This window comes from Haliotis rufescens, unplaced genomic scaffold (genome assembly GCF_023055435.1).
Source record: "Haliotis rufescens isolate VD_foot unplaced genomic scaffold, xgHalRufe1.0.p SCAF_9, whole genome shotgun sequence".
In the NCBI taxonomy this organism is placed as follows: Eukaryota; Metazoa; Mollusca; class Gastropoda; order Lepetellida; family Haliotidae; genus Haliotis; species Haliotis rufescens.
In genome coordinates, this window is record NW_025964383.1 from 48033456 (window position 1) to 48048871 (window position 15416).

The window sequence follows — 15416 nt, forward strand, 5'->3', positions numbered from 1 at the left end:
CAGTCATCCATGATTTCCTCTATACGAGAGTTTTCAGCTTTTGTTTCAGATGGCTGGCAACTATCGGCAGCGTAGGAATGATAATTGTATGATTTGTGCTAGACTTCCTAAGTAAACTGTAAGTACCCATCCTTGCGGAACACAACACAATATTTTGTAAATTGCATAAGCAATAACCACGGACTGACGTCTAACAGACAAATACGAAGAAAACCAACTCACAGCAGTGCCATCAATGCCCATCTTAGATGGTAAGCACTTGATTAGTTTTTCATGGTCTGTTGTGTCAAACGCAGCTGATAAATCGAGGACAACAATATGCCAACACTGCCACCATCTACAGCACATAGTTAATCATTGAGAATCCTGAGAAGTGCAGTCTCTGTAGTATGTCAAGTTCGGTAAGCAGATTGGAATTTATCCAAAATCTGATTGGAGTTTAAATGTTGTGCTTAACTGAGTTTTACTCATTTTCAAGTTTTTTTTAGGGGAAGGGTAGACTGGTAACGATAGTTAATGCGATAGTTAGCTACCTTATATCTGTTCAAACCTGCCTTCTTAATCTGAGTTTTAATGACAGCTTATTTGAAGCAGGTAGGAACAGTAACAGTTGAGAGGCTTTGATTGATGATGTAGACAATGGTTTGGGGCAAACTGTCTAAATTTTCAAACATGAGTTTTGTAGGGATCGGATCTATGTTGCAATAACTTAATTTTGAGTCTATTACCACTTCACGAATTTCCTGCTCTGAGAACAATTGAAAATCACTCAACTAACAGGAAATGGTGTGAGACGTATCGGCCAGCGTAGGCCTATGGGTTTCCACATCAACACTTTCATCAAGATCTTGTCTGATTTTCTGAATGATGAAAGTTTTTGTATATGGAATATTGCCCAGTGATTTGGGTAAAAGTGGTCAACATTATTTTTTTCATTTGACTCAGTAGAGTAGAACCTACAAAGTATGTTGCAAACTAATTTCTGGTTTGACGATGTTTTATCTGAACAATCGATGACTGTTGCGAATTCTTCCATGCGGGATGGCACTTTGTGCATAAACTTGCAGCAGTATCACTTTCACTGAAACTTAAAAGAAGGTGCGCTGTCTGATCCAGTGAATGCATGAAAGAGGGCCATGGCTTTGCACGTTAGTGTGCGTAGGTTTGTAGCAATAGTGTTCACAGTGATCATTCTGGTTGTCTTTCCTGTTTTGAAAGAGATCCAGATTTCTGCAGCTGTATTGGGAGCCTTGATTGGATGGAAATTACTCAGAAGAATTACGACAACATAGACCCATTGGCGTCGTCACAGTACGTGAAACATGGCTGACAGTAGGTGAGAAGAGAAAGTGGGAACGCTTGTTTCCAGAGAATGTAAATCTCATTAAGAAGCAAAGTTATCAGCAAAAATGTATTTTGTATGGATTATCGATTTATTTTGATTGGAGTCAAATAGAAAGCTGATCCGCCATAGAGCTAGATAAATGACTTCACTCATAGTTTCATTCACGGTGTGTGTCTCAGAGCTGGATCCAGTATTTGACCAACAGTTGTTGAACAAGGCTCAAGAAAATCGGTCAGTCAATATCAAAGGTTATTGTAGGCAATTTGTCTGTGGCTGACTGGCAATAATATTATTTGATATGTATTCCATTAACATATAGCTTTACCAGATCATGATGTGTGTGTTTTGGCAGTTATACAGTTGCCAAGTTGTGATGGACGACATGTCAGACATCCACAGCGTGTTCACAACGTGCTTAGTTGTGCCTTCCAAGCAGTGTCGGCAAGTGAATTGGATTAGAGGCTAATTTCTAATTAAAACAGGTTTGACGGGATTAGTATTTCAAAATTATGTGTGTTTACATTTGAATCTGTGAGTTAAATCTCGTTTATTTCTTGTTTTTAATAGGAAAACAAGAAGAATAAGCTGCCGTCTTCGACTTGCAACAGTAGCCGTTGTGGCTATGGGCGAGATACAGTTTTCGTTCGTTGACATCTTGTTGAGGTGCCGTATCAGCAATAACCCCCTTTTCATATCAGTCCTATGCCGTGGCACTATCAATATACAATAGGCTCTCGTGAATCGACAACTGTCAACAAACTCCTCACATCGGAGCTCTCTGTACCGGCATAGTAACAACTGAGGGAGGAAACTAATTTAGGAGGGCTTTATTCTGCCGCAACAACCATCAGAACTATACTTACAATGTGTACAATGCGTTATGTTAATGTGCGGTGGTGAGGGGCGGTCGGATAGCCTAGTAGTGAAAGCGTTTGCTCGTCACGTCAAAGACCCGGGTTCGATTCCCGACATGGGTACAATGTATGAAGGCCATTCCTGGTGTCCCCCGCCGTGATGTTGCTGGAATACTTCTAAAAGCGGCGTAAAACCATACTCACTCACTCTTGTGTGGTGTCTCTATTGATTCGTCCACTAACAATTATCTTCAACACGTTACAGCTTGCCTCAAAATATAAACTGGGCAACTATGTAAGAAATAATGCTGGTTAAGCAATGAGTAAGCCACCAGGCTACATTAGAAATACAAATCACTGGATTGTCTGGTCCAGACTCGATTATTTACAGACCGCCGTCATATAGCTGTAATATTGCTGAGTGCGGCATTTAACAACAAACCTACCAACCAATCATAGCCAAAATGAATAGCGAGAACACGTTGATGCGAGACATGTCTTTATTAAAATGGCAAACAAATTTAATTTACAATCAAACAATTTTTAGTACAGACATATTAACAACAACATGAACAATATTGATTTCAATTCATAACCTGTCTGATGTCACTGGCCACGTTTTTGACTTCATTGCAATTACTTGCGAACACCGGTATCGTTACTATTTGACAGTGATGCATAAACACATGCTCTTGATATAGTCGGAAACATAAACACATGCTCTTGATATAGTCGGAAACATAAACACCTGCTCTTGATATAGTCGGAAACATAAACACCTGCTCTTGATATAGTCGGAAACATAAACACATGCTCTTGATATAGTCGGAAACATAAACACATGCTCATCATATAGTCGGAAACATAAACACATGCTCATGATATAGTCGGAAACATAAACACATGCTCTTGATATAGTCGGAAACATAAACACATGCTCTTGATATAGTCGGAAACATAAACACATGCTCATGATATAGTCGGAAACATAAACACATGCTCTTGATATAGTCGGAAACATAAACACATGCTCTTGATATAGTCGGAAACATAAACACATGCTCATGATATAGTCGGAAACATAAACACATGCTCATGATATAGTCGGAAACATAAACACATGCTCATGATATAGTCGGAAAAATAGACACATGCTCTTGATATAGTCGGAAACATAAACACATGCTCTTGATATAGTCGGAATCATAAACACATGCTCATGATATAGTCGGAATCATAAACACATTCTCATGATATAGTCGGAATCATAAACACATGCTCATGATATAGTCGGAATCATAAACACATGCTCATGATATAGTCGGAATCATAAACATATGCTCATCATATAGTCGGAATCATAAACACATGCTCATGATATAGTCGGAATCATAAACACATGCTCATGATGTAGTCGGAAACATAAACACATGCTCATGATATAGTCGGAAACATAAACACATGCTCATGATATAGTCGGAAACATAAACACATGCTCTTGATATAGTCGGAATCATAAACACATGCTCATGATATAGTCGGAATCATAAACACATGCTCATGATATAGTCGGAATCATAAACACATGCTCATGATATAGTCGGAATCATAAACACATGCTCATGATATAGTCGGAATCATAAACACATGCTCATCATATAGTCGGAAACATAAACACATGCTCATGATATAGTCGGAAACATAAACACATGCTCATGATATAGTCGGAAACATAAACACATGCTCATGATATAGTCGGAAACATAAACACATGCTCATGATATAGTCGGAAACATAAACACATGCTCATGATATAGTCGGAAACATCAACACCTGCTCATGATATAGTCGGAATCATAAACACATGCTCATGATATAGTCGGAAACATAAACATATGCTCATGATATAGTCGGAATCATAAACACATGCTCATGATATAGTCGGAAACATAAACATATGCTCATGATATAGTCGGAATCATAAACACATGCTCATGATATAGTCGGAAACATAAACATATGCTCATGATATAGTCGGAATCATAAACACATGCTCATGATATAGTCGGAATCATAAACACATGCTCATGATATAGTCGGAATCATAAACACATGCTCATGATATAGTCGGAATCATAAACACATGCTCATGATATAGTCGGAATCATAAACACATTCTCATGATATAGTCGGAAACATAAACACATGCTCATGATATAGTCGGAATCATAAACACATGCTCATGATATAGTCGGAATCATAAACACATGCTCATGATATAGTCGGAATCATAAACACATGCTCATGATATAGTCGGAATCATAAACACATGCTCATGAAATAGTCGGAATCATAAACACATGCTCATGATATAGTCGGAATCATAAACACATGCTCATGATATAGTCAGAAACATAAACATATGCTCATGATATAGTCGGAATCATAAACACATGCTCATGATATAGTCGGAATCATAAACACATGCTGATGATATAGTCGGAATCATAAACACATGCTCATGATATAGTCGGAATCATAAACACATGCTCATGATATAGTCGGAATCATAAACACATGCTCATGATATAGTCAGAAACATAAACATATGCTCATGATATAGTCGGAATCATAAACACATGCTCATGATATAGTCAGAAACATAAACATATGCTCATGATATAGTCGGAATCATAAACACATGCTCATGATATAGTCAGAAACATAAACATATGCTCATGATATAGTCAGAAACATAAACACATGCTCATGATATAGTCGGAATCATAAACACATGCTCATGATATAGTCGGAATCATAAACATATGCTCATGATATAGTCGGAATCATAAACACATGCTCATGATATAGTCGGAATCATAAACACATGCTCATGATATAGTCGGAATCATAAACATATGCTCATGATATAGTCGGAATCATAAACATATGCTCATGATATAGTCGGAATCATAAACACATGCTCATGATATAGTCGGAATCATAAACACATGCTCATGATATAGTCGGAATCATAAACACATGCTCATGATATAGTCGGAATCATAAACACATGCTCATGATATAGTCGGAATCATAAACACATGCTCATGATATAGTCGGAATCATAAACATATGCTCATGATATAGTCGGAATCATAAACACATGCTCATGATATAGTCGGAATCATAAACACATGCTCATGATATAGTCGGAATCATAAACACATGCTCATGATATAGTCGGAATCATAAACACATTCTCATGATATAGTCGGAAACATAAACACATGCTCATGATATAGTCGGAATCATAAACACATGCTCATGATATAGTCGGAATCATAAACACATGCTCATGATATAGTCGGAATCATAAACACATGCTCATGATATAGTCGGAATCATAAACACATGATCATGATATAGTCGGAATCATAAACACATGCTCATGATATAGTCGGAATCATAAACACATGCTCATGATATAGTCGGAATCATAAACACATGCTCATGATATAGTCAGAAACATAAACACATGCTCATGATATAGTCGGAATCATAAACACATGCTCATGATATAGTCAGAAACATAAACATATGCTCATGATATAGTCGGAATCATAAACACATGCTCATGATATAGTCGGAATAATAAACACATGCTCATGATATAGTCGGAAACATAAACACATGCTCATGATATAGTCGGAATCATAAACACATGCTCATGATATAGTCGGAATCATAAACACATGCTCATGATATAGTCGGAAACATAAACACATGCTCATGATATAGTCGGAATCATAAACGCATGCTCATGATATAGTCGGAAACATAAACATATGCTCATGATATAGTCGGAATCATAAACACATGCTCATGATATAGTCGGAAACATAAACATATGCTCATGATATAGTCGGAATCATAAACGCATGCTCATGATATAGTCGGAAACATAAACACATGCTCATGATATAGTCGGAATCATAAACACATGCTCATGATATAGTCGGAATCATAAACACATGCTCATGATATAGTCGGAATCATAAACACATGCTCATGATATAGTCGGAATCATAAACACATGCTCATCATATAGTCGGAATCATAAACACATGCTCATGATATAGTCGGAATCATAAACACATGCTCATGATATAGTCGGAATCATAAACATATGCTCATCATATAGTCGGAAGCATAAACACATGCTCATGATATAGTCGGAATCATAAACATATGCTCATCATATAGTCGGAATCATAAACACATGCTCATGATATAGTCGGAATCATAAACACATGCTCATGATATAGTCGGAAGCATAAACACATGCTCATCATATAGTCGGAATCGTAAACACATGCTCATCATATAGTCGGAAGCATAAACACATGCTCATGATATAGTCGGAATCATAAACACATGCTCATCATATAGTCGGAATCATAAACACATGCTCATGATATAGTCGGAAGCATAAACACATGCTCATGATATAGTCGGAAGCATAAACACATGCTCATCATATAGTCGGAATCGTAAACACATGCTCATCATATAGTCGGAATCATAAACACATGCTCATCATATAGTCGGAATCATAAACACATGCTCATGATATAGTCGGAAGCATAAACACATGCTCATCATATAGTCGGAATCATAAACACATGCTCATGATATAGTCGGAAGCATAAACACATGCTCATGATATAGTCGGAAGCATAAACACATGCTCATCATATAGTCGGAATCGTAAACACATGCTCATCATATAGTCGGAATCATAAACACATGCTCATCATATAGTCGGAATCATAAACACATGCTCATCATATAGTCGGAATCATAAACACATGCTCATGATATAGTCGGAATCATAAACACATGCTCATCATATAGTCGGAATCATAAACACATGCTCATGATATAGTCGGAAGCATAAACACATGCTCATGATATAGTCGGAAGCATAAGCACATGCTCATCATATAGTCGGAATCGTAAACACATGCTCATCATATAGTCGGAATCATAAACACATGCTCATGATATAGTCGGAATCGTAAACACATGCTCATCATATAGTCGGAATCATAAACACATGCTCATGATATAGTCGGAATCATAAACACATGCTCATCATATAGTCGGAAACATAAACACATGCTCATGATATAGTCGGAAACATAAACACATGCTCATGATATAGTCGGAAACATAAACACATGCTCATGATATAGTCGGAAACATAAACACATGCTCATGATATAGTCGGAAACATAAACACATGCTCATGATATAGTCGGAAACATAAACATATGCTCATGATATAGTCGGAATCATAAACACATGCTCATGATATAGTCGGAAACATAAACATATGCTCATGATATAGTCGGAATCATAAACGCATGCTCATGATATAGTCGGAAACATAAACACATGCTCATGATATAGTCGGAATCATAAACACATGCTCATGATATAGTCGGAATCATAAACACATGCTCATGATATAGTCGGAATCATAAACACATGCTCATGATATAGTCGGAATCATAAACACATGCTCATGATATAGTCGGAATCATAAACAGATGCTCATGATATAGTCGGAATCATAAACACATGCTCATGATATAGTCGGAATCATAAACATATGCTCATCATATAGTCGGAAGCATAAACACATGCTCATGATATAGTCGGAATCATAAACATATGCTCATCATATAGTCGGAATCATAAACACATGCTCATGATATAGTCGGAATCATAAACACATGCTCATGATATAGTCGGAAGCATAAACACATGCTCATCATATAGTCGGAATCGTAAACACATGCTCATCATATAGTCGGAAGCATAAACACATGCTCATGATATAGTCGGAATCATAAACACATGCTCATCATATAGTCGGAATCATAAACACATGCTCATGATATAGTCGGAAGCATAAACACATGCTCATGATATAGTCGGAAGCATAAACACATGCTCATCATATAGTCGGAATCGTAAACACATGCTCATCATATAGTCGGAATCATAAACACATGCTCATCATATAGTCGGAATCATAAACACATGCTCATGATATAGTCGGAAGCATAAACACATGCTCATCATATAGTCGGAATCATAAACACATGCTCATGATATAGTCGGAAGCATAAACACATGCTCATGATATAGTCGGAAGCATAAACACATGCTCATCATATAGTCGGAATCGTAAACACATGCTCATCATATAGTCGGAATCATAAACACATGCTCATCATATAGTCGGAATCATAAACACATGCTCATGATATAGTCGGAATCATAAACACATGCTCATCATATAGTCGGAATCATAAACACATGCTCATGATATAGTCGGAAGCATAAACACATGCTCATGATATAGTCGGAAGCATAAGCACATGCTCATCATATAGTCGGAATCGTAAACACATGCTCATCATATAGTCGGAATCATAAACACATGCTCATGATATAGTCGGAATCGTAAACACATGCTCATCATATAGTCGGAATCATAAACACATGCTCATGATATAGTCGGAATCATAAACACATGCTCATCATATAGTCGGAAACATAAACACATGCTCATGATATAGTCGGAAACATAAACACATGCTCATGATATAGTCGGAAACATAAACACATGCTCATGATATAGTCGGAAACATAAACACATGCTCATGATATAATCGGAAACATAAACACATGCTCATGATATAGTCGGAATCATAAACACATGCTCATCATATAGTCGGAATCATAAACACATGCTCATCATATAGTCGGAATCATAAACACATGCTCATGATATAGTCGGAAGCATAAACACATGCTCATGATATAGTCGGAATCATAAACACATGCTCATCATATAGTCGGAATCGTAAACACATGCTCATCATATAGTCGGAAGCATAAACACATGCTCATGATATAGTCGGAAGCATAAACACATGCTCATCATATAGTCGGAATCATAAACACATGCTCATGATATAGTCGGAATCATAAACACATGCTCATCATATAGTCGGAATCGTAAACACATGCTCATCATATAGTCGGAATCATAAACACATGCTCATGATATAGTCGGAATCGTACAATCGACTCTGCTGGTGGCAGAGATTTCTATTGAATACGGAAAGGCTTTTGTCGCTTTTAAAAACACGGACTTTCTGCAGTAAATAGGCGCAGTTGCAGAATCAGGCTAACTGCTGTGACGAACCGGCACGTATGCACTGTCTCCATCCTATTATTTCGGTAAACGTTCTGACACATAAGTAAGAATAAGAATTTATGGATGAACAACTTCTTTATTATATTTAAGTGCGACGTTTCGGTATAGGTTCTAACACCGTTATCAAGCAAGTGGTATACAGAGTGTGGTTGGCAAGTATATATACAAGTAGGAGGCAATGTTTATACAGTAGAGTAGATATTGTTATACTGGAGTAGAGAAGCCTGCTATGTACACACAAGGGTAGTGATGACAATCATCGGTGAAGTCAGTGACAGAAACAAAGGATGAAACCAGTAAACAACGGGATTATGGCTGATTGGGGTCTTTGATGAGTTGATGGTACGCCGGGGGTATGTAATAGCCTTGGTCACGGTTGATCAAAGAAGTTTCAGACACATGTCAAGCATTTTAGTTTTTAGATAAAGGTAAAACTAAATAACTAAAAACAATGCTATGACAGGCGACTTAGGGGATCGGGTGGTCAGGCTCGCTGACTTGGTTGATGCATGTCATCTATCCCAATTGCGTGGATAGATGCTCATGATGTCAATCACCGGATTGTCTTGTCCAGACTCGATTATTAACAGCTGGATATATAGCTGGAATATTGAGTACGGCGTTAAACATCAATCAAACAAACAAACAATGTTATAATCATGTGCAGAAACAGAAAAAGTCGGCTTACGTTGCGCTTAATAACAATCACTGGCGTGTCTGGTCTAGACTCGATTATGTACAGGTTGCCGTCATATAGCTGCAATGCTGCACAGTACAGCGTGAAACAAGCATACAGTCCACGTGCGACGTTGCGCTTAATAACAATCACTGGCTTGTCTGGTCCAGACTCGATTATCTACAGGCTGCCGTCATATAGCTGCAATGCTGCACAGTACGGCGTTAAACAACAAGCATACAGTCCACGTGCGACGTTGCGCGTAAAAACAGTCACTGGCTTGTCTGGTCCAGACTCGATTATGTACAGGTTGCCGTCATATAGCTGCAATGCTGCACAGTACGGCGTTAAACAACAAGCATATAGTCCACGTGCGACGTTGCGCTTAATAACAATCACTGGCTTGTCTGGTCCAGACTCGATTATGTACAAGTTGCCGTCATATAGCTGTAATGCTTCATAGTCCGGCGTTAAACAACAAACATACAGACAAACAATGTCATAATCATGTACGGCGTTAAAACCGAAAAGGTCGTCTTGGAACGTTGCGCATAATAACATTCACAGGTTGATTATGTACAGGTTGCCGTCATATAGCTGCAATGTTGCATAGTCCGGCGTTAAACAAGAAACATACAGTCCACGTTGCGCTTAATAACAATCACTGGCTTGTGTGGTCCAGGCTCGATTATATACAGGCCGCCGTCATGTAGCTGCAATATTGCGTGCGGCGTTAAACACTGATCATGAACACAAAGTATGAACAGCAAGTATCCAGTGGCGCTCACTTCTATAAGAAATACCCCCCCCCCCCCCCCCCCCCCCCGTCTCGCATGAGGTGTGTGTAGGAGTGGTTGTCTGTGACTGAACTGTCCGATGTTCCATCTACTGCTTCAATGTCACGATCTTTTGCCTCAATGTAATAAATTCTGGTTTCAATTTCCCTAATTTCCACTTGCTTAATGTCACCATCACTATCTTCAATGTCACCATCAGTAGCTTTAATGTCACCATCACTATCTTCAATGTCACCATCACTAGCTTCAATGTCATTAACAGTAGCTTTAATGTCACCATCACTAGCTTCAATGTCACCATCACTATCTTCAATGTCACCATCACAAGCTTTAATGTCACCATCACTAGCTTCAATGTCACCATCACTAGCTTCAATGTCACCATCACTAGCTTCAATGTCACCATCACTAGCTTCAATGTCACCATCAGTGGCTTTAATGTCACCAACACTAGCTTCAATGTCACCATCATTAGCTCTAATGTCACCATCACTAGCTTCAATGTTACCATCAGTAGCTTTAATGTCACCATCACTAGCTTCAATGTCACCATCAGTGGCTTTAATGTCACCAACACTAGCTTCAATGTCACCATCATTAGCTCTAATGTCACCATCACTAGCTTCAATGTTACCATCAGTAGCTTTAATGTCACCATCACTAGCTTCAATGTCACCATCACTAGCTTCAATGTCACCATCAGTAGCTTTAATGTCACCAACACTAGCTTCAATGTCACCATCACTAGCTTCAATGTCACCATCACTAGCTTCAATGTCACCATCACTTGCTTCAATGTCACCATCACTAGCTTTAATGTCACCATCACTAGCTTCAATGTCACCATCACTAGCTTTAATGTCACCAACACTAGCTTCAATGTCACCATCACTAACTTCAATGTCACCATCACTAGATTCAATGTCACCATCACTAGCTTCAATGTTACCATCAGTAGCTTTAATGTCACCAACACTAGCTTCAATGTCACCATCATTAGCTTCAATGTCACCATTACTAGCTTCAATGTCACCATCAGTAGCTTTAATGTCACCATCACTAGCTTCAATGTCACCATCACTAGCTTCAATGTCACCATCAGTAGCTTTAATGTCACCAACACTAGCTTCAATGTCACCATCACTAGCGTCAATGTCACCATCACTAGCTTCAATGTCACCATCAGTAGCTTTTATGTCACCATCACTAGCTTCAATGTCACCATCACAAGCTTCAATGTCACAGTCACTAGCTTCAATGTCACCAACACTAGCTTCAATGTCACCATCACTATCTTCAATGTCACAGTCACTAGCTTCAATGTCACCATCACTTTCTTCAATGTCAACATCACTATCTTCAATGTCACCATCACTAGCTTCAATGTCACCATCACTAACTTCAATATCACCATCACTAGCTTCAATGTCACCATCACAAGCTTCAATGTCACCATCACTAGCTTCAATGTCACCATCACTAGCTTCAATGTCACCATCAGTAGCTTTAATGTCACCAACATTAGCTTTAATGTCACCATCACTAGCTTCAATGTCACCATCACTATCTTCAATGTCACCATCACTAGCTTTAATGTCACCATCAGTAGCTTTAATGTCACCACACTAGTTTTAATGTCACCATCACTAGCTTCAATGTCACCATCACTAGCTTCAATGTCACCATCACTAGCTTCAATGTCACCATCACTAGCTTCAATGTCACCATCAGTGGCTTTAATGTCACCAACACTAGCTTCAATGTCACCATCATTAGCTTCAATGTCACCATCACTAGCTTCAATGTTACCATCAGTAGCTTTAATGTCACCATCACTAGCTTCAATGTCACCATCACTAGCTTCAATGTCACCATCAGTAGCTTTAATGTCACCAACACTAGCTTCAATGTCACCATCACTAGCTTCAATGTCACCATCACTAGCTTCAATGTCACCATCACTAGCTTCAATGTCACCATCACTAGCTTTAATGTCACCATCACTAGCTTCAATGTCACCATCACTAGCTTTAATGTCACCAACACTAGCTTCAATGTCACCATCACTAGCTTCAATGTCACCATCACTAGCTTCAATGTCACCATCACTAGCTTCAATGTCACCATCAGTAGCTTTAATGTCACCAACACTAGCTTCAATGTCACCATCATTAGCTTCAATGTCACCATCACTAGCTTCAATGTCACCATCAGTAGCTTTAATGTCACCATCACTAGCTTCAATGTCACCATCACTAGCTTCAATGTCACCATCAGTAGCTTTAATGTCACCAACACTAGCTTCAATGTCACCATCACTAGCGTCAATGTCACCATCACTAGCTTCAATGTCACCATCAGTAGCTTTAATGTCACCATCACTAGCTTCAATGTCACCATCACAAGCTTCAATGTCACCATCACTAGCTTCAATGTCACCATCACTATCTTCAATGTCACCATCACTATCTTCAATGTCACAGTCACTAGCTTCAATGTCACCATCACTATCTTCAATGTCACCATCACTAGCTTCAATGTCACCATCACAAGCTTCAATGTCACCATCACTAGCTTCAATGTCACCATCACTAGCTTCAATGTCATTATCACTAGCTTCAATGTCACCATCAATATCTTCAATGTCACCATCACTAGCTTTAATGTCACCATCACTAGCTTCAATGTCACCATCACTATCTTCAATGTCACCATCACTAGCTTTAATGTCAACGTCACTAGCTTTAATGTCAACGTCACTAGCTTCAATGTCAGCGTCGGTAGCTTCAAAGTCACCATCACTAGCTTCAATGTCACCATCACTAACTTTAATGTCACATTCACTAGCTTTAATGTCACCATCAAAAGGTTCAATGTCGACGTCACTAGTTTCAATGGCACCAGCACTCTAGCATCAATGTGACCAGCACTTCTATCATTGTCATCATCACTAGCATCAATGTCATCATCACTACATCACTGTCATCATCACTACCATCAATGTCACAAGCACCACCATCAATGTCATAACTAGCTTCAATGTCACCGTCACTAGCTTCTACGTCACAGTCACTAGCTTCTACGTCACAGTCACTAGCTTCAATGTCACCATCACTAGCTTCTACGTCACAGTCACTAGCGTCTACGTTACAGTCACTAGCTTCAATGTCACCGTCACTAGCTTCAATGTCACCGTCACTAGCTTCTACGTCACCGTCACTATCTTCAATGTCACCATCACTAGCTTCAATGTCACCATCACAAGCTTCAATGTCACCATCACTAGCTTCAACGTCACCGTCACTAGCTTCTACGTCACAGTCACTATCTTCAATGTCACCATCACTAGCTTCAATGTCACCATCACAAGCTTCAATGTCACCATCACTAGCTTCAATGTCACCATCACTAGCTTCAATTTCACCATCACTATCTTCAATGTCACAGTCACTAGCTTCAATGTCATTATCACTAGCTTCAATGTCACCATCACTATCTTCAATGTCACCATCACTAGCTTCAATGTCACCAACACTAGCTTCAATGTCACCATCATTAGCTCTAATGTCACCATCACTAGCTTCAATGTTACCATCAGTAGCTTTAATGTCACCATCACTAGCTTCAATGTTACCATCACTAGCTTCAATGTCACCATCAGTAGCTTTAATGTCACCAACACTAGCTTCAATGTCACCATCACTAGCTTCAATGTCACCATCACTAGCTTCAATGTCACCATCACTAGCTTCAATGTCACCATCACTAGCTTTAATGTCACCATCACTAGCTTCAATGTCACCATCACTAGCTTTAATGTCACCAACACTAGCTTCAATGTCAACATCACTAACTTCAATGTCACCATCACTAGATTCAATGTCACCATCACTAGCTTCAATGTTACCATCAGTAGCTTTAATGTCACCAACACTAGCTTCAATGTCACCATCATTAGCTTCAATGTCACCATTACTAGCTTCAATGTCACCATCAGTAGCTTTAATGTCACCATCACTAGCTTCAATGTCACCATCACTAGCTTCAATGTCAACATCAGTAGCTTTAATGTCACCAACACTAGCTTCAATGTCACCATCACTAGCGTCAATGTCACCATCACTAGCTTCAATGTCACCATCAGTAGCTTTTATGTCACCATCACTAGCTTCAATGTCACCATCACAAGCTTCAATGTCACAGTCACTAGCTTCAATGTCACCAACACTAGCTTCAATGTCACCATCACTATCTTCAATGTCACAGTCACTAGCTTCAATGTCACCATCACTTTCTTCAATGTCACCATCACTATCTTCAATGTCACAGTCACTAGCTTCAATGTCACCATCACTAACTTCAATATCACCATCACTAGCTTCAATGTCACCATCACAAGCTTCAATGTCACCATCACTAGCTTCAATGTCACCATCACTAGCTTCAA

General features: G+C 38.8%; 1 protein-coding gene across 1 annotated transcript in view; it reads right to left on the reverse strand.

The window, feature by feature from the left end:
* Positions 1-263: 263 nt before the first annotated feature.
* The window catches only part of LOC125377389 (dentin sialophosphoprotein-like), a 31949-nt gene continuing 16796 nt past the window's right edge, over positions 264-15416 (reverse strand). The window contains exons 11-14 of the mRNA XM_048390457.1: positions 13965-14213; positions 12255-12389; positions 11394-11633; positions 264-337 (exon numbers count right to left, since the gene is read on the reverse strand). Of these exons, the coding sequence (XP_048246414.1) occupies positions 264-337; positions 11394-11633; positions 12255-12389; positions 13965-14213 (698 nt within the window). The remainder of the gene's footprint in view (positions 338-11393; positions 11634-12254; positions 12390-13964; positions 14214-15416) is intronic.